Raw genomic sequence first — 15,352 nt, forward strand, 5'->3', positions numbered from 1 at the left:
TGGGAATCAGAATAGACAAAACAAATAACTTTAGTGGAATAGCTTGCTTTGGCATTAAAAAGATTTAACATTGGATTTTGATTTGGAATGTTTTGTATCTTCAGAAAGCTCCAAAATTGATAGCCCCTCACTAAATCCTATCACTCCTATGCCTTAAAAAAAGGCAGATTTCAATGGGTGAAGCAAGTTGTTCAGTTCCTACCTTTCTACCTGTTGAATGACCGATTGTCACAAGATTTTCAAAACCATGGGGAAGTTCTGACATGTAGGAGGAAAAGTGCCATTTTGTTGAGGCAGAGGAATAGCTATTACAAAGCACTGTAGCAACCAGGAAATAGCTACCTCTGTGGTTTTTGGTTTGGTGCTGTTTATATTGCTTCCTTTTTCATTATTACACTCTAGCTTTAGCATATGTGGGAGACATATGTAGGAGACATTAAACTCTATTGGGAGCTCTCCTTCCAAGCATCTTAAATTATAATTTCATACCTCTTAGCCATTGGGTGTGAAATCTGGGAGTAATGGGAGATAAAGAGTATAATGTACCTGGAGAGAAGATTAGGAAGGATTTGTAGGGAACATGCAAAGTACAAAAGCTATCATCTACTCGGAAGCAAAGTTCAAGGGAGTTTTCCCGCTTCTAAGTAGACGCAATAAAGATTTTCTCTAAGCCTAGCTCTCCTCAACTTGGCCGAACTGGCTGAGGGTGATAGGTACTATAGTTGAAAAGTCCTAGGTGGGACTTTTAAGAGGGAGGCTCCCTCTGCCCACCGTTCTGGTCTCAGTTTTCAGCCTATTTTTAGTCTTATTCTCCGACCTTCGAAATCTTTCCTTTCGTCGTTATTTCAGGCTTTCGCTTTCCCCACCTCCCCCGCACGTGAGCGCTGAACCCCACCCTTCGCCGCCGACCCGTCTGGCGTCGCCGTCTTCCTTCTCTCCCCTTTTGTGTGCGCGCGCGGTCGACCGTTCGCGCTGACGAGGAAGAAGGCGGAGGCGCGCGCGCAAAAAAGAGTGGCTCGCCGCGCCCCTTCCCTCCTTAACTGCCACCAGCCATTGCCTGGGCGGCTTCCTGCTTACTCGCCTCTCCTCCTTTCCGTTGCTGCCTTCGCAGAACCTTCCCGAGGGCGCAGTTTTAGAGGCGTTGGTGGTGGCAGCAGCAGCAGCAGCGTTCTTTTTCCTCACGCACGTACACACAGACCCTTCCCTCCTCGCCTCACTTCCGTCGCCATGAATCCCAGCTGCGCCCGCTGCGGCAAAATCGTCTACCCAACCGAGAAGGTGAACTGCCTCGACAAGGTGGGTGTCGTGAAGAGAAGGCGCAAGTCCCGCTGAGCGGGTGGGGCTAGTGGCTTTTGAGGGGATGTCTGAGAGGGGAGGGGGCGAGGAGCAGCGGCAGTTGGTAGCCCGGAGGGAGACGGTTGCTGCTGGTTGTCCGGGGGAGGGGGCGGGTGGTGAAGACAGCAATCGTGGCGGACGGTTAGGGTGGAGCGGGGCAAAGATGTCAAGGGCGGGATGGTCGGTGCGGAGCGTGTGTGCGTGGAAGGAGAAGGGAAGGCCGGCCAATTGGAGAAGAGGGAGAGGCCGGCAGGCAGGCAGGCTCCGAAGTGGTGGATTGCCGGAAGGGGAGAGCAGGCCAGGCTGAGGGAAGAAAGCATGTGGAAAGCACAAAGGGGGCATTTTAGAGAGTGGCCATCGGGGAGTGGTTGAAGGAACAGGGTGTGGGAGAGTAAGGTACAAGGTAGCCTGAACAAAAAGCGGGCTGCTAGAGGAGGGAATGGGGGACGCGGTCAGCCGAGGGAACCTAGCGCTTGCTGGACGTGGAGCTGAAGCAGGCCTTCAGAGCGTGGAGTGCCAAATTTCCTGGTTTAGTTGAGGCTCAGCTAATCTCAATGTACACATGTTGTACTTTGACAATAAAGGTTTATTTATTATTATTTTTGTGAATGCCCCCACTGGGCCATTATTGCAACTTAAAAAGCGACTTAATGGTTGAGGGGACAATATCAAGTGCGGGGTATCACCTGTAGAATGGCGGTTGATGACACGTTGAAAGCTTCATACTTTGAAGAAGGGTAGATGGAGGGGGCAGGTATTAAGGTTCAGATTCTGCTTGTTATATAGAAAAGGCAGTTTTGGAACTTTCTAAGAGAGTATGAAGAGAATTTGAGAAGCCTGCTGATCTCTAGTGCCAAGTGTGCCTATCTGCAAAGAAAGTATGAAATATATTCAACAGTTTAGGGAGGGTGGAGTGGTAAAACTAATAGGATTTATCTTTTCAGGTTCTCAAAATTATGAATTAAATTGACACTAGGTTGAATTGGGACATATTGAATAAAGACATTGTGGATTTAGGGAAGGAATGTTAAAAGCAGGGCAAGGTATTGCTAGGTACTTAACACTTTTGGCATTGTTATGGTAGTTATATCATCTATAATGTAAAGACTTCTCACTTTACCCTTTTGCAATAATGTAACTTCAATAAAATTATGCAAATAGCCAAACCTAAAGCTTAGAAAAGTTTTGTTCCCTTTTTAATTTTTCTTAATATATTGATATGTTGCCTAGAAAGTAACTATTTGCTTTTTTACTGTATTTTTACCAAATCACCTGCCCATTTTTTTTAAATAGAAGAATTACAAAATGATTTCCTCAAATTATTTTCAGCAAAGAAATAAAGCAAAGGTTATACAGAACAGCTGATTTTGATATTGGAGTCATTCCAGTTTTGATTTAAGTAAAATTATAGGCATTTCAGCCACATGTCAGTTTATTTAAGCAAATGTTATGACTTAAAATAGTTTTTAAGTTTTTAAAAGTGGCTTTAAATGAAGCCACTGAAGAGAAGATTTCTACTACTTTTTACCACAATTTAAAAAAAGCTTTATGTATCAATAGCTAAAAAGAAGATGAACAAATTAGCCATAATCTGTTTTATGTTGGATTCTATTCCCTTGCCCACCTCCCTTCTGATCGATCATTTAGGCAGTGATATATATAAGAATAGATCCTTTTAAAAATGAGTTCTTTTTGCTGTTTAAAAAAGAAATCGAGTCAAGTACTCTAGGGACTTTGCTGTGTATCATATTTATAACTACAAAGACCTCTCTATGCCTTGCTCATCTTGTTACATATTTGGCTTTAAAAAGATTCCAACTTTTTAGATTCATGGATGATGTGGCAACTTTGTTTCCCTACTTGACTATGCCTTTATTAAGGGGAGGAGATATTTCTGTCGTAAACTGCAACTACTAATTATATACTTCTGAAATAGTGATGGAGTAAAATCTAAATTAAGTTCGAGTTAGATTTTTCTAATGTAAAAATACAGGTAGGGAACTACAGGTTCACCTCTTTTGCAGTACAGCTCCCTTAGCTTACATTCACAAGTTGTTCTAAGTGCTAACTTGTGACTAGAAATGAATCTCTATGTTAGTGATAAGAGGAAGAGGGAGGTTGTGCCAGTTTCACAAATGAAAATTTTCACTGCACTGTGCAGTAATATTTTTTCTAATATAAACATGAAACTTATGTATGAATGTGCCATATGCTAGTAGGTTTGTGTGACACAACCTGAGCATTATGTTTAGAATCATTTTTTAAAGCTCTGTTTTAGTATTAAAAGAATGCAAACACTATGACATAAAAGCACATTTGGTCTGCTCCCAAAGTCCAGTCTGTGATTTAAAAGCATTGGGACAGAGACTGAAATTTACTTCCATATATTTATGAGTTAAATTGTTATGGTTGTCACTCTTCAACAATTATGAGGGGCTTGAAAGGATTAAAAAACAATATATTAATATTAAGAAAGAAAATATGATCATGCCTGGAGAAGAGAAATTTATTAACATTTACACCAGGGACATATATCTTCCATTCAGGATTGTATCTCTCCCAGCATTGGCCCTGGGGAAAGAGCCAGAAGTCTTCAGGTCTCTTTTGAATAACTATAGGATCTGGACTTTGAGAATAACACCATTCAGGAAGGCGAGTACTGCAGTAGAGAAAATACCCTTCTTGGTCCCATTGCTTAATAGGTGGGACCAAATATGTCAACCCTAATATCTTACAAGATGTCAGAAAGAATTGGAGAAATAAAGTTTTCCCCAAGTATTTAAACCCTATTATAATTTTGTTCTGCCTTTTTAATATTTAACTCAAGAGGGCAAACATACCTAATATTCCTGCCTATCTATTATCATGTGAGGTGCATTGGGTTGAGGCAAGTGCCTGGCTTATCACCCACTCATTTTTCATGCCTATGGAAGGCCTAAAACTCAGTCTCACGGTTTCTAAGGCAGCATCTTAAAACACTATGCTAGAAGGGCTCTCTATTTCATGGTGGGCTTTATTGATAACAACCAATATCTTGAATTGTATCTGAAAGCCGTATAGTAACTACTACTAAGTACATGGAATCCCTAGTAGGTGGCACTAGTTGAGATTCTTTATAATCTAATGGATTCCATCCATATATATCATTGTTTTGCCAATTTTCTAAGTAGTTGCTCATGTAAGTTGTATTTACTGATAAATTACATTTTTTATTAAAGCTCCATACTGAAGCAAGATTTGAAAATCTCTATCTGCATTTTTCCCATTTTTATTCAGACATAAGAAATTGGTTGAACAATTTACCAATCTATACAATGTATCAAGTGTTTGTACTATTCCCATCATGAAAATGAAACCAAGATTTACTAAGTGAATACAGTGACTGAATTTGGGTACTTGTTTATTTTTTTAAAAAATTTCAAGTCCCTATATGCCATTTGTTAAGCCACACAGGCTATTGTTTAATTATGCTGTACAATAAATATTATTCTATAGAACTACTATATGAATTTTGTTCCAATGTAAGAATAGCGAATATAGTATTTAGATGTATTTTTGTACCTAGAATCTATATTGATTTAGAAAGGTATGCAAGAATGTTCCATCTCGTCTCTAAAACTGGATTTTCATTGCATAAAGGTAAAGGTTCCCCCGCACATGCTTGCTAGTCGTTTCTGACTCTAGGGGCCGGTGCTCATCTCCATTTCAAAGCCGAAGAGCCAGCGTTTGTCCGAGGACGTCTCCATGGTCATGTGGCCGGCATGACTAGACGCCAAAGGCGCACAGAATGCTGTTACCTTCCCACCATAGTGGTCCCTATTTTTCTACCTGCATTTTTACGTGCTTTTGAACTGCTAGGTTGGCAGAAGCTGGGAGGAGTAACAGGCGCTCACTCTGTTACACGGCACTCGGGATTCGACCCACCAAACTGCCGACCTTCTGATCGACAAGCTTACCTCGTCCCTTTTTTCATTGCATACTGGGCTGCAAATTAGCCAACCATGTTTTAATTTACTATGTGTAAAACTGTGGACTGTTTATGATTCCTTATATTAGGTTAATTAAATAATGAAAAAACTGTCAAAGCTACTGTCATGTATGATAGCTCTTTGCTTTTTGTCAGTCGTAACTGGCCATGTTCAGTGTTACAACATTCATACATAACATATCCTTGGTCCCTCTTCATCTCAGAATAAATAACAGAATAACAGAATTGGAAGAGACCTTGGAAGTCTTCTCGTCCAACCCCTTGCTAAGCAGGAGACCCTAAACCATTTTGGACAATGGCTGTCTAATTTCTTCTTCAAAACCTCTAGCAATGGAGCACCACAACTTTTTAAACAAAAGATTTAGGAACTTGAAATATAATCAGTTTGAAGCAAATATTAGAGTGAACTTGGCCTGTGTCATAACACTTTTTAGATTGGAAAGATTGCTATATGAAAAATGTCTGCCCTATTTTATTGGTAGCTACGGTATTTTGCTACATATTAATAAAGGTGAATGACTTATTGTCTGATAACAGTATTCAAATTTGCAATGTATATTTGAGATGAAATTTGCAGTCACTCAAATTTGTATACATAAGGTGGCTTTGGTTTTTAATAGCAATTTGAGACTTCCAATTGCCCTGCATTTGCTTGGTGACTGAAAACATACAGTTATGTGTCGGTATACATTAAAGAAGTCCTAATTTTAGTTACGTCAAAGGTTCAGTGAAAATTAAAAAATGTAAAAATGAACTACATGAGGAATTGGCTTTCAGCCTCATATGAAGGTGCTAATCTGTTGCTTTAGGCAATAAAATGAGGCAGACTTCTCTTCTAATACTGATGAATCATTACATGCTCTTGTCATCTGGGCTGTGTTTAAAAATTGGGTGTGGTGAATTTCCATGTTATTAGCTGACTCCAGGATACTTGCAATTATCACTGATTGTGGGTATTCGAAAGAGTAGCAAATCTAACTATTGTTCTTGATCATTAAATAGTAGTGTACGAATTCTTGCTTGACAGTCTTGTTTAGAAAGCTGCTGTTTTGTACTTGATTAAAAAAAACTAAGTTATTAGATGAATCTGTCAATAAAGAGGTCCGTATGGGTACAGGTACTCCTTGAGAAACTTGGATTTTTTACTTCACATGTTATCTGATAGTTTTTGTAGAATTCTAAAATAATAAAATGCATTTAGAGTATGTAGGCAGTCCAACAAGCAGAATCTTTATGAACATTTTAATGGGTAATTTTATACTTGTGATTCTGCTCCAGTTCTACCCCCTCCCAAAAAAGCCATAGAAGGATTATCAAGAAAAATGAAGCCCACAATTATATGTAGTAAGTAGATAGTGTACATTTAATCCATTTTGACATTAAATGGAACCCTTGAAAAGAAATGGAAACAGATTAATTCTATAATATTATTGGTAACATGTTATATAAGGTACATTAATAAGTGGTTTAAAGTACATAACTACCTTGAATATTTCTAATTTGCCACTTACTTTCTCTTAATCTTGAAAAGATTGCCTTACAAAACTGGATGTGGGATGATGCGAAACGAACAGAAAGGGCTATCCTAAATGTTCTCTTCTAAATCTAATACTTTGTTCTATAAGCATCTTGGAAGTTAGTACTATTTTTAACCATTTATCTTCTTTTAAGAGCTTACTACTGTTCTTTTAAGAGCTTACTGCTGTTTTCACCAACTAAATAAAAAGACATGTTTGTCTTGGACTTGTTTAGTTTTTGTTTTTACATTTGAGCAACAAAAAGTTCTTACAGCAAGCATCTATCTAAAAAATCCATCATGTATGACTGGTAGAAAGACTTATTATCTTTGAATAACATTCTTTACTTAATTAACCCACCTGCAATGTATTGTAGTGAACTAATACTTGTTTCTTATATTTCCCTAGTACTGGCATAAAGCATGTTTTCATTGCGAAGTCTGCAAGATGACCCTCAACATGAAAAACTACAAGGGCTATGAGAAGAAGCCATACTGCAATGCGTGAGTATGCTTTTCAGTGCTTTGCCTTCATAATTCTAGAGATGCATAGACCAAAACTATTTTGTAAGGAACTATATATTTATAAATCTTGGCTGAGATCTTAAACTTCATTTGCAGATAAGCAATAGGAAAAAAAACTGACTAAAAATGCTCCCATGGCATTCTTAATCCTATACAGTGCATTTTTAGTTTTCCAAATCTCTCTACTTTTAATTTTTCTTTTTCTTGGTAAATATGAAATTAATGGAAATAATATGTTAAATGACAGTCACACCAGCATAATGCCTTTTGCCAAAGAAAAATACTGGTGTCACTGTTGGTTAATGTGGTTTTATCAATATAAAAGGAGAATTTGTGGCTTCACTAAAAAAAATCAGAAATAGTTTCTGAGCAATAAGTCAATGGAAAAACTTGGAGAGAAGTTTCCATGCTGAGGAACAACTGTGATGCAGCAGGGTGGTGATCATAGAAGGACGAAAAGCTACAAGACAAACATATTTAAACAGGTTTTGGAAAGTAATGAAGAACCAAGTATAAGGAAATATATAGCAAGGGAAATTTTAGTCAGCGGTAGGGAGCAGAATGTTTTGTGAGAGATAGTTCTTATTAAAAAGAAATTGAGAGCAAGTTACAATTAGAAAGAACTTTTTAAATGAAGAGCAGTTACATATAAGTTTAAAGCGAAATATGTAGCATGAAAACAATCTGAGGACCCAGATTGTTGGGGGCAATAAGCTGACTGTAATAATGCCACTGGGGGGGGGGCGAAAGCCCTAATAAGCAGGCATATACATAGAATGAAGGCTATTGCTAAGCACATTGGTTTGTGCTTAAATTGTAAGCCGCCCTGAGTCTTCGGAGAAGAGCGGGATATAAATGGGATTAAAATAAATAAATAAAAGCATAGCTGTTAACTGTAGACAATAATACAAATTGCAGTTACTGTTTCCCCAGATCTTGGTCTTCTGGTGGCATTGTTTATTTGGGTTTATTCAGTAAGAATTGTCATCTTCTAAATGTATTTTTAAAATAGGTAAACAGATGTTCTGGATGGTGCTAAATCCATGTTCCAAGTATTCTGAAATAATCTTTGGAGATTGACTTGGAAGGATTGCATAGTTGTATGGTATATTACAGATAATAAAAGCTCCTTAATAAGAATATTTCACTTGGTAAAAATATTAGTTGATTCCCTAAGTAAATTTCTTAATACTGTAATCTAATTTAGGATGATATTTTTAAATTTAATACAGGAAAGACTTTCTGTTTAAATCACTGCTACAGATATAATACATTTTAATTCCAGTACGTGAAACACAATCTGCTGATCTGATCTGCTTTGGAAATAAAAACATAGATAATTATTTAAAAATAGGAAGACAAAAATTAAAGTTAGTTGTGATAAATTTTCAGAATTCATATAAAAGCTAGTGAAATGTTTGCCTGAAATTTGGACGACCTCTGCTATTTGGATTCTTCTAAACAGAAAAAGAAGATAAAAAATTAATATTTAGTATTAGCAGCTTCTTTGAGGCTGTTTTCAAAGTAAGAAAAAAGTAGTTATCGTCTGCTAGTAGTACTATAAACTGCATATTCATAGCTGTGTGTGTTGTGGTGTGCAGATTTGTTCTTACTGGGAATGGTCATTTTGAATGTTATGTCACTTGTACAACAAAATAAAATACTTGTCCAACTTGTGACAATATGGGATATTTTATTTTGAGTGTTCGAATATGGCATAGTTATATTCTCTCAATTCACCAAACCATGGTGAATATATATCTACCAATAAAATAGAGGTTTCTGCTGCTGTTGGCTGGAGCTACTGAAGGAAGAAAGTCTTAGGTAAGAAAATTTATTAGGTAAATTATTTGCTAAGTAAATTGAATACTGGGTATTTTTTATGTTTTGTTTTGCTCTGTGAAGTTAGGGTTAAGAGTTTTTGTTTTAATAACAGTTATCCTGTAAGTGTAATTAAATGGAAATATTTCACCTCTATAGTAAAGGAAAAGAAGGTTGCTTTAATAACTGAAATGAAACACTGAATTGATGCTGCCACCACAGCTTTTGGTTCATTCAACTGGTACTTATAGTGGAAATCAAACATTAATATATATAGTAAAATGTGAATGTTTTGATCACTGATGCCACCAGAGTTTCTATTTTGGATTAGAATGATCATGACTGCTTCTATAGCCATAGTTCCAAAATCTGAAGATCTTTCAAATGTACGGCCTTCATAGAATATCATATTGTTTCTGTACAATGAAACCTTATGTCAGTAATGCTGCAACCAATTAAAAAATAGCCAGTGAAATCCAAAAACGGCATCTGAAATGTTTCGAAATATTTGTAGAATGGACCTAGTTTTTCATCCATGCAAACTACTCTAGTGGTGAGGACAGCAAAAAAGATGATTGGAAGTTCATTTCCTTCTATCCAGGACATACCGTATTTTTCGGACCATAAGACGCACCTGACCATAAGACGCACCCAGTTTTTAGAGCAGGCAAACAAGAAAAAAAAAATTCTGAACCAAATAGTACCGGTATACTAAAACAGGGCTTTTCAACCTTTTCATTGTACCACTTTTAGTACAAGGCAATGTCCGAGTACCACCAGTCGCCCAGCAAGGTGTCAAAAACTTGACCCCCCACCAAAAAAGGAAAAAAAATGATAAAGTACAGGTAGTCCTTGACTTACAATGATTCACTTAGTGACTGTTCAAAGTTACGATGGCACTGAAAAAGTGACATGACCATTTTTCACACTTATGACTGTTGCAGCATTCCCAGGGTCATGTGATTTACATTTGGATGCTTGGCAATCGATTCATATTTATGATGGTCACATTGTTCCAGGGTCATGTGATCGCCTTTTGCAACCTTCTGAAAAGCAAAGTTAGTGGGGAAACCAGATTCACCTAACAATCATGTTACTAATTTAATTTCTCTCTCTCCTTCTCTTTCTCTCCCTCTCTCCCCCTCCCTCTTTCTTTCTCTCTCCTCTCTCTCTCTCCCTTTCTCTCCATCTCCCTCTTTCTCTCCCTATTTTTCTCTTTCCCTCTATCTCTCCCTTTCTCTCTCTCCCTCTTTCCCTCCCTCTTTCTCCTTCTCTCTTTCTCTTTCTCTCTCCCTTTCTTCCTCTCCCTCTCTCTTTTCCTCTCCCTCTTTCTCCCTCTATTTCTCTCCCTTTCTTTCTCCTCTCTCTCTCCCTCTCTCTTTCTCTCCCTCCCTCTCCCATTAACCCTTCCTTCCTTCCTTCCTTCCCTCCCTCCCTCTTTGTCCTTCCCTCTCTGCATTAGAGCAGTACCCGTGGAGGCGGCCCTGCGGCCCGGCTTTCTCTTGCAGAAAGCAAGCTGAAACGGAGCGAGGGAGATTGCCAGAAATGCGAATCGGCCGATCTCGTGCTCCTGCAAACTCCCTCGCTAGGTTTCAGCTTCCCTTGCTACAAGAGAAAGCAGGCTGAAACGAGGGAGATTGCAGCAGCGCGAGATCAGCCGATTCGCATTCCTGGCAATCTTCCTCACTCCGTTTCAGCCTGCTTTCTCTTGTAGCATAGGAAGCTGAAACCGAGCGAGGCAGATTGCAGGAGCGTGAGATCGGCGTTTCTCAGCATGTGCCAATTCGTGCTCCACTTGCAGAGGTTGGGGCTGGCCATACGGATCACCTTTGGACCATAAGACACACCCTCGTTTTCCCCCCACTTTTGGGAAAAAAGTGCGTCTTATGGTCCGAAAAATACGGTAACTTCAAGCGATGCTTGCCCAGTATGCACAGTACAGGTAGTCCTTGACTTACAATAGTTCATTTAGTAATGGTTCAAAGTTACAATGTTACTGAAAAATCTGACTTATGACTGTTTTTCACAGTTACATTCCCATGATCATGTGATCAAAATTCAGATGCTTGACAACTGGTTCATATTTATGATCATTGCTGTGTCCCAAGGTCATGTGATCACCTTTTCTGACTTTCTCACAAGCAAAGACAATGGGGAACTCAGATTTACTTAACATGTTGCTAACTTATCAGCTGCAGTGATTCACTTAACAACTGTGGCAAGAAAGGTTGTAAAATAGGGCAAAACTCACTTAACAAATAACAATATAAATTTTGCATTCAATTGGGGTTGTAATTTGAGGACTACCTGTACCTCTAAGTTGAGGACTACCTGGATTTGGTTAACAGTGACATGATTTGCTTAACAATTGCCATAAAAATTGTTGTAAAATTGGATCTGACTAGACTTATGGCCACAACAACGTACAATGGAAATTATAGTCTCAGTTGTGGTCATAAGTTGACGACTACCTATAATGTTCCAATGGAACATTTTAAATGAAACTGCTTTGTTAAGGTCTCAGAACAAAACATTTTTATTTGAGATACTCTTTGCTTCAGAATTATATTATGACTAGACTTTAATCATTTGACAAACCAATTAACAAAATTTGGATAAAAATATTTGGCCTCTGTAAAAAATGATTGAGGTTATGGAATTACCCAGTTTTTGCCTAGGAATAGGCAGATGTTACAAACTTTTATTTTTCTACTAGAACCCTAGCAACCATTAAGTGAGCACAAGTAAAATTGTGGCTTTTGTAGGTGGGTAGTTGCAGAAAAAATGGTTTCTGAGCACATGCTCATCTTATTATTTTCAGAACTGAAGCATGCACATAAACTATATCCCTTATTTACAGCAATCTAATTTGGAATGCAAAACCAGCTTCTAGTTTTGGAGTTACAAGCCTTTGCTTTATTTATTAAATCCTATTATATATCTACAATATCTATAGATTCTAGGATACTTTTTGCTACCTATGCCTCAGATTATACCTGGGTTTAAAGTGTTCTTTGTCCAAACCACAGAATACTGTAAAACCTAGTTTTAGTATAAAGAAATTAAAATATATTATGACAGAATCCAATATATTCATGGTTTGACATAATATTGTGGGGGTGGACTGCAACTATGCTGAACGTTGCTTACAAGGCTGTCTTTGCTAAACAACCGCCATAAAATCTGGATTTGAACAATGAATGTCCTATCTTTTGGGAGGGATTGAAGAAGAAAAATGGCTACGTTTATACTGGCAGAAGTAAGTGTGCTTCTTCAAATATGCTTCATACAGACTTTCGTCCATTTTCTGGCTTTCTGCCCAGTTTTAAGTTTATTTCTCAATGAGAGCAATACAATGAAAGCTGTGCTTCCCCTCTACTGTCATAGTGCCATATACTGTAGTAATTTGAACATAACTTTCCAAAGGAGCTGTTGCTTTTTATGCCTTCTAAGTTTTTTCCTCATTGGTGTAGTAGGCACATTTAGTGCAATCTCAAGGATTTACTTCATAGTCTCTTCTGTCAACAATACGAATTACCCGATGTCCTTGTGATTAAGCAAACTGACCACAGTTATTGCTAAAGATAGAGCAAGCAATTGGTTTAAAGTGGAAGTAACTGGACATTTTCCATTTTACTGGAAGATTTTTTTAAAAAAATAATAAATTTGGTGGCACACCATGATGGTAATCATTTTCTTAATTTTCAGGAGATTTATTTTTAATTTTTGCAATCTTCTGTATCATAGTCTTAAGCTGGTCCTCGTGGGGCATTCTGGTTTGAATTTTTGAGATTTCGGAACTAGTAGATATCTTAGGTCTCTTCAAACCCTAAAATATGCTATTTAAAAGAAAATTTTTTGAAAAAGTTGGGTTTATTAGTATTATTCAGTAAATTAAACCCTAGAAACTGAAATAGATGGTTTTATTTCCAAACAACAAAAAGTGATAATATTGATTAAAATTATTTGAATAGGTGATTGACAGAAGAGGATGACTTGCATGTAACCCATTGAGTCAGGTCTCTTTATTTCTTGAAATGCTGTATTAACTGGCAGGAAGCAAGTAACCTAGTTATATAGCTATTTCCTCTTCCCTCCCTTATCCTGGGAGGAAGAAACACTGTTCCTTTTTACAAAACAACTATTTTAAAACAATAAAATGTATTTTGTCATTATTGGGCTCTGTACTGATGGAATAGTGCTCTTGGTTGATTAAAGCTGTGATGTCCTTTTCTAGTATTCTAGGAAGAAATTAAATTGTTTTGATCCATATATGCTGAGAAGACATGATCTAACCATTAGTTTTGGAATGATGTCTAAATAAATCTAAACATTTTCTTTTCTTAGATTATTTGCACTTTTAAAAAACGAAAAGTTATTGCAAGTATTGTGATTCAGTTCCCAATGGGACCGTCTTCTTTCTATCTCCCGGTTTAATTGAGCACTTGTCTGTTTTGTCTCAGGCAAACCTTTTCTTTAAGTTGAGTTTTTTCAATATTCTGAATTAAAAGGAAGTTTCTCACTAATATAGAAAACTTGAATCCATTTCTTACATGGAAAGTAAAAGAAAAGTATATTAAAAAAAACAGTTTTTTCAGAAAAAAGAATGGGGAAGAGAATTTTTCTTTTCTTCCCCTCCCCTTGGCTTTCAAATTTTCATATGTAAATATATTTCCATAAGTTACCTGTATAATAGCTACAGCTGCAAATCACTCTTCTTCCTTCCCCAGTTGTTATGAAGTATCAGGGAGAGAAATCAACGGAGACTGAAAATAATGATAAATTAAGGAGACTGAAAATAATGATGAATTAAGCGAGGAGAGAAAGCCAGTTTTATGCAGTGGTTAAAGGTAACTGAAAAACTGAGTTGTTAGGCATGAAAGACATCTGCGTGACTTTGGACCAATCACTATGAAGAATTAAGGGAGAAGGCAATGTCAAAGCACTTCTAAAAATGTTGCCAACAAACTGCTTGAATTGGACTAGGCCAGGGGTAGACAACCTTGGCTCTTTTATGACTCGTGGACTTCAACCCTCAGAATTCCTGACCATAGCTGGCTCAGGAATTCTGGGAGTTGAAGTCCACCAGTCATAAAAGAGCCAAGGTTGCCTACCCCTGGACTAGGCAATCACCAGGAGACAAAATTGTCTCAAAGGTTCCCCCCCCCCCAAAAAAAAAAAGAAACCCTAGACATAAGAAGATGGAATGAGGAGGAATTTGAAGAAAAGTGTAAATATGGAAGTTGGGAGTAATGTTCCTTGATGTACTGGAAATGCTATGAAGCAGAACAATTGCTTTTGTGAACTTATTGCAGTTATAACTTAGAAGCCTGGAATAATGGGTATATGACAACTTTCTGCTGCTTATATATCTACTAGCAAGAAAATGGAAAGGGGGAATTGAGATCTGTCCTCTGTACTAGATTTCCTTTTTGTCTTTTGCTTCACAGCTGTTGCAGTGACAATTTAAATTTCCAGGGTTGGTTCTGCTAAAATAATTTTGTCCAGATTTCTTATGAAGTATACCATTCTTTCAGATGCACAGGCTCCTGATCTGTTTTACTCTAATTGCTAATGTTACTGCTTGGATATCTTTTTTATTTGAGAAGCCAAGAAAAAAAGATAAACATTATGAAAAAATGGAGGTTTCATTAAGTTGCTAGAAAGTCACTGGCAGCCTTCTGACTATAAAGACAGCTTTTGTATGAGTTTATTGTTCAATGGCCTAAAGTTCAGTTGGGCCAAATTTGGATTTAAATAGTGACTTCTAGAATCCAGGGCCCACTATGTGGGTTATTTGAGTATTACCTGTATATATGAGTGTGTTTGTACCCATTTGTTTGAAAAATAAAAGTTAATGTCTTTATCAGTTACCCTGTTTTTCTTCCTTGCTGTTTTTATGGATAGCTTACATGCAAGAAATTTAAAGTTTTAGGTATTAATATGTTTATGGCACTGAATTAATTAAATCAAATAGAAAATGAAATTCAGACAAAAACAGTTTTTATTTCAAATTTGCTGCATTTAATGGGAGAAGGTACTTCTGCTTTAGACTGCAAATAATTTTAAAAGAAAGGACAGTATAGGCATTAATTGTGCTAAGGAAATATGATACAATACCTCCATAATTGGTGGCTTTGGAACTTTTCAGAAGAATTCTAAAAGGA

General features: G+C 37.3%; 1 protein-coding gene across 2 annotated transcripts in view; it reads left to right on the plus strand.

Annotated features, from left to right (window-relative positions):
• The first annotated feature begins 949 nt into the window (after positions 1 to 949).
• Positions 950 to 15,352, plus strand: part of LASP1 (LIM and SH3 protein 1) — a 41,686-nt gene continuing 27,283 nt past the window's right edge. Inside the window, exons 1-2 of one of the 2 annotated variants that reach the window (XM_081346408.1) lie at positions 950 to 1,296; positions 7,249 to 7,343. In XM_081346408.1, coding sequence (XP_081202534.1) covers positions 1,228 to 1,296; positions 7,249 to 7,343 — 164 coding nt within the window. In that variant the 5' untranslated portion in view covers positions 950 to 1,227. The remainder of the gene's footprint in view (positions 1,297 to 7,248; positions 7,344 to 15,352) is intronic. The other variant, XM_081346409.1, reaches the window with a different exon arrangement.

Source organism: Vipera berus (assembly GCF_964194415.1).
Source record: "Vipera berus genome assembly, chromosome: Z".
Taxonomy (NCBI): domain Eukaryota; kingdom Metazoa; phylum Chordata; class Lepidosauria; order Squamata; family Viperidae; genus Vipera; species Vipera berus.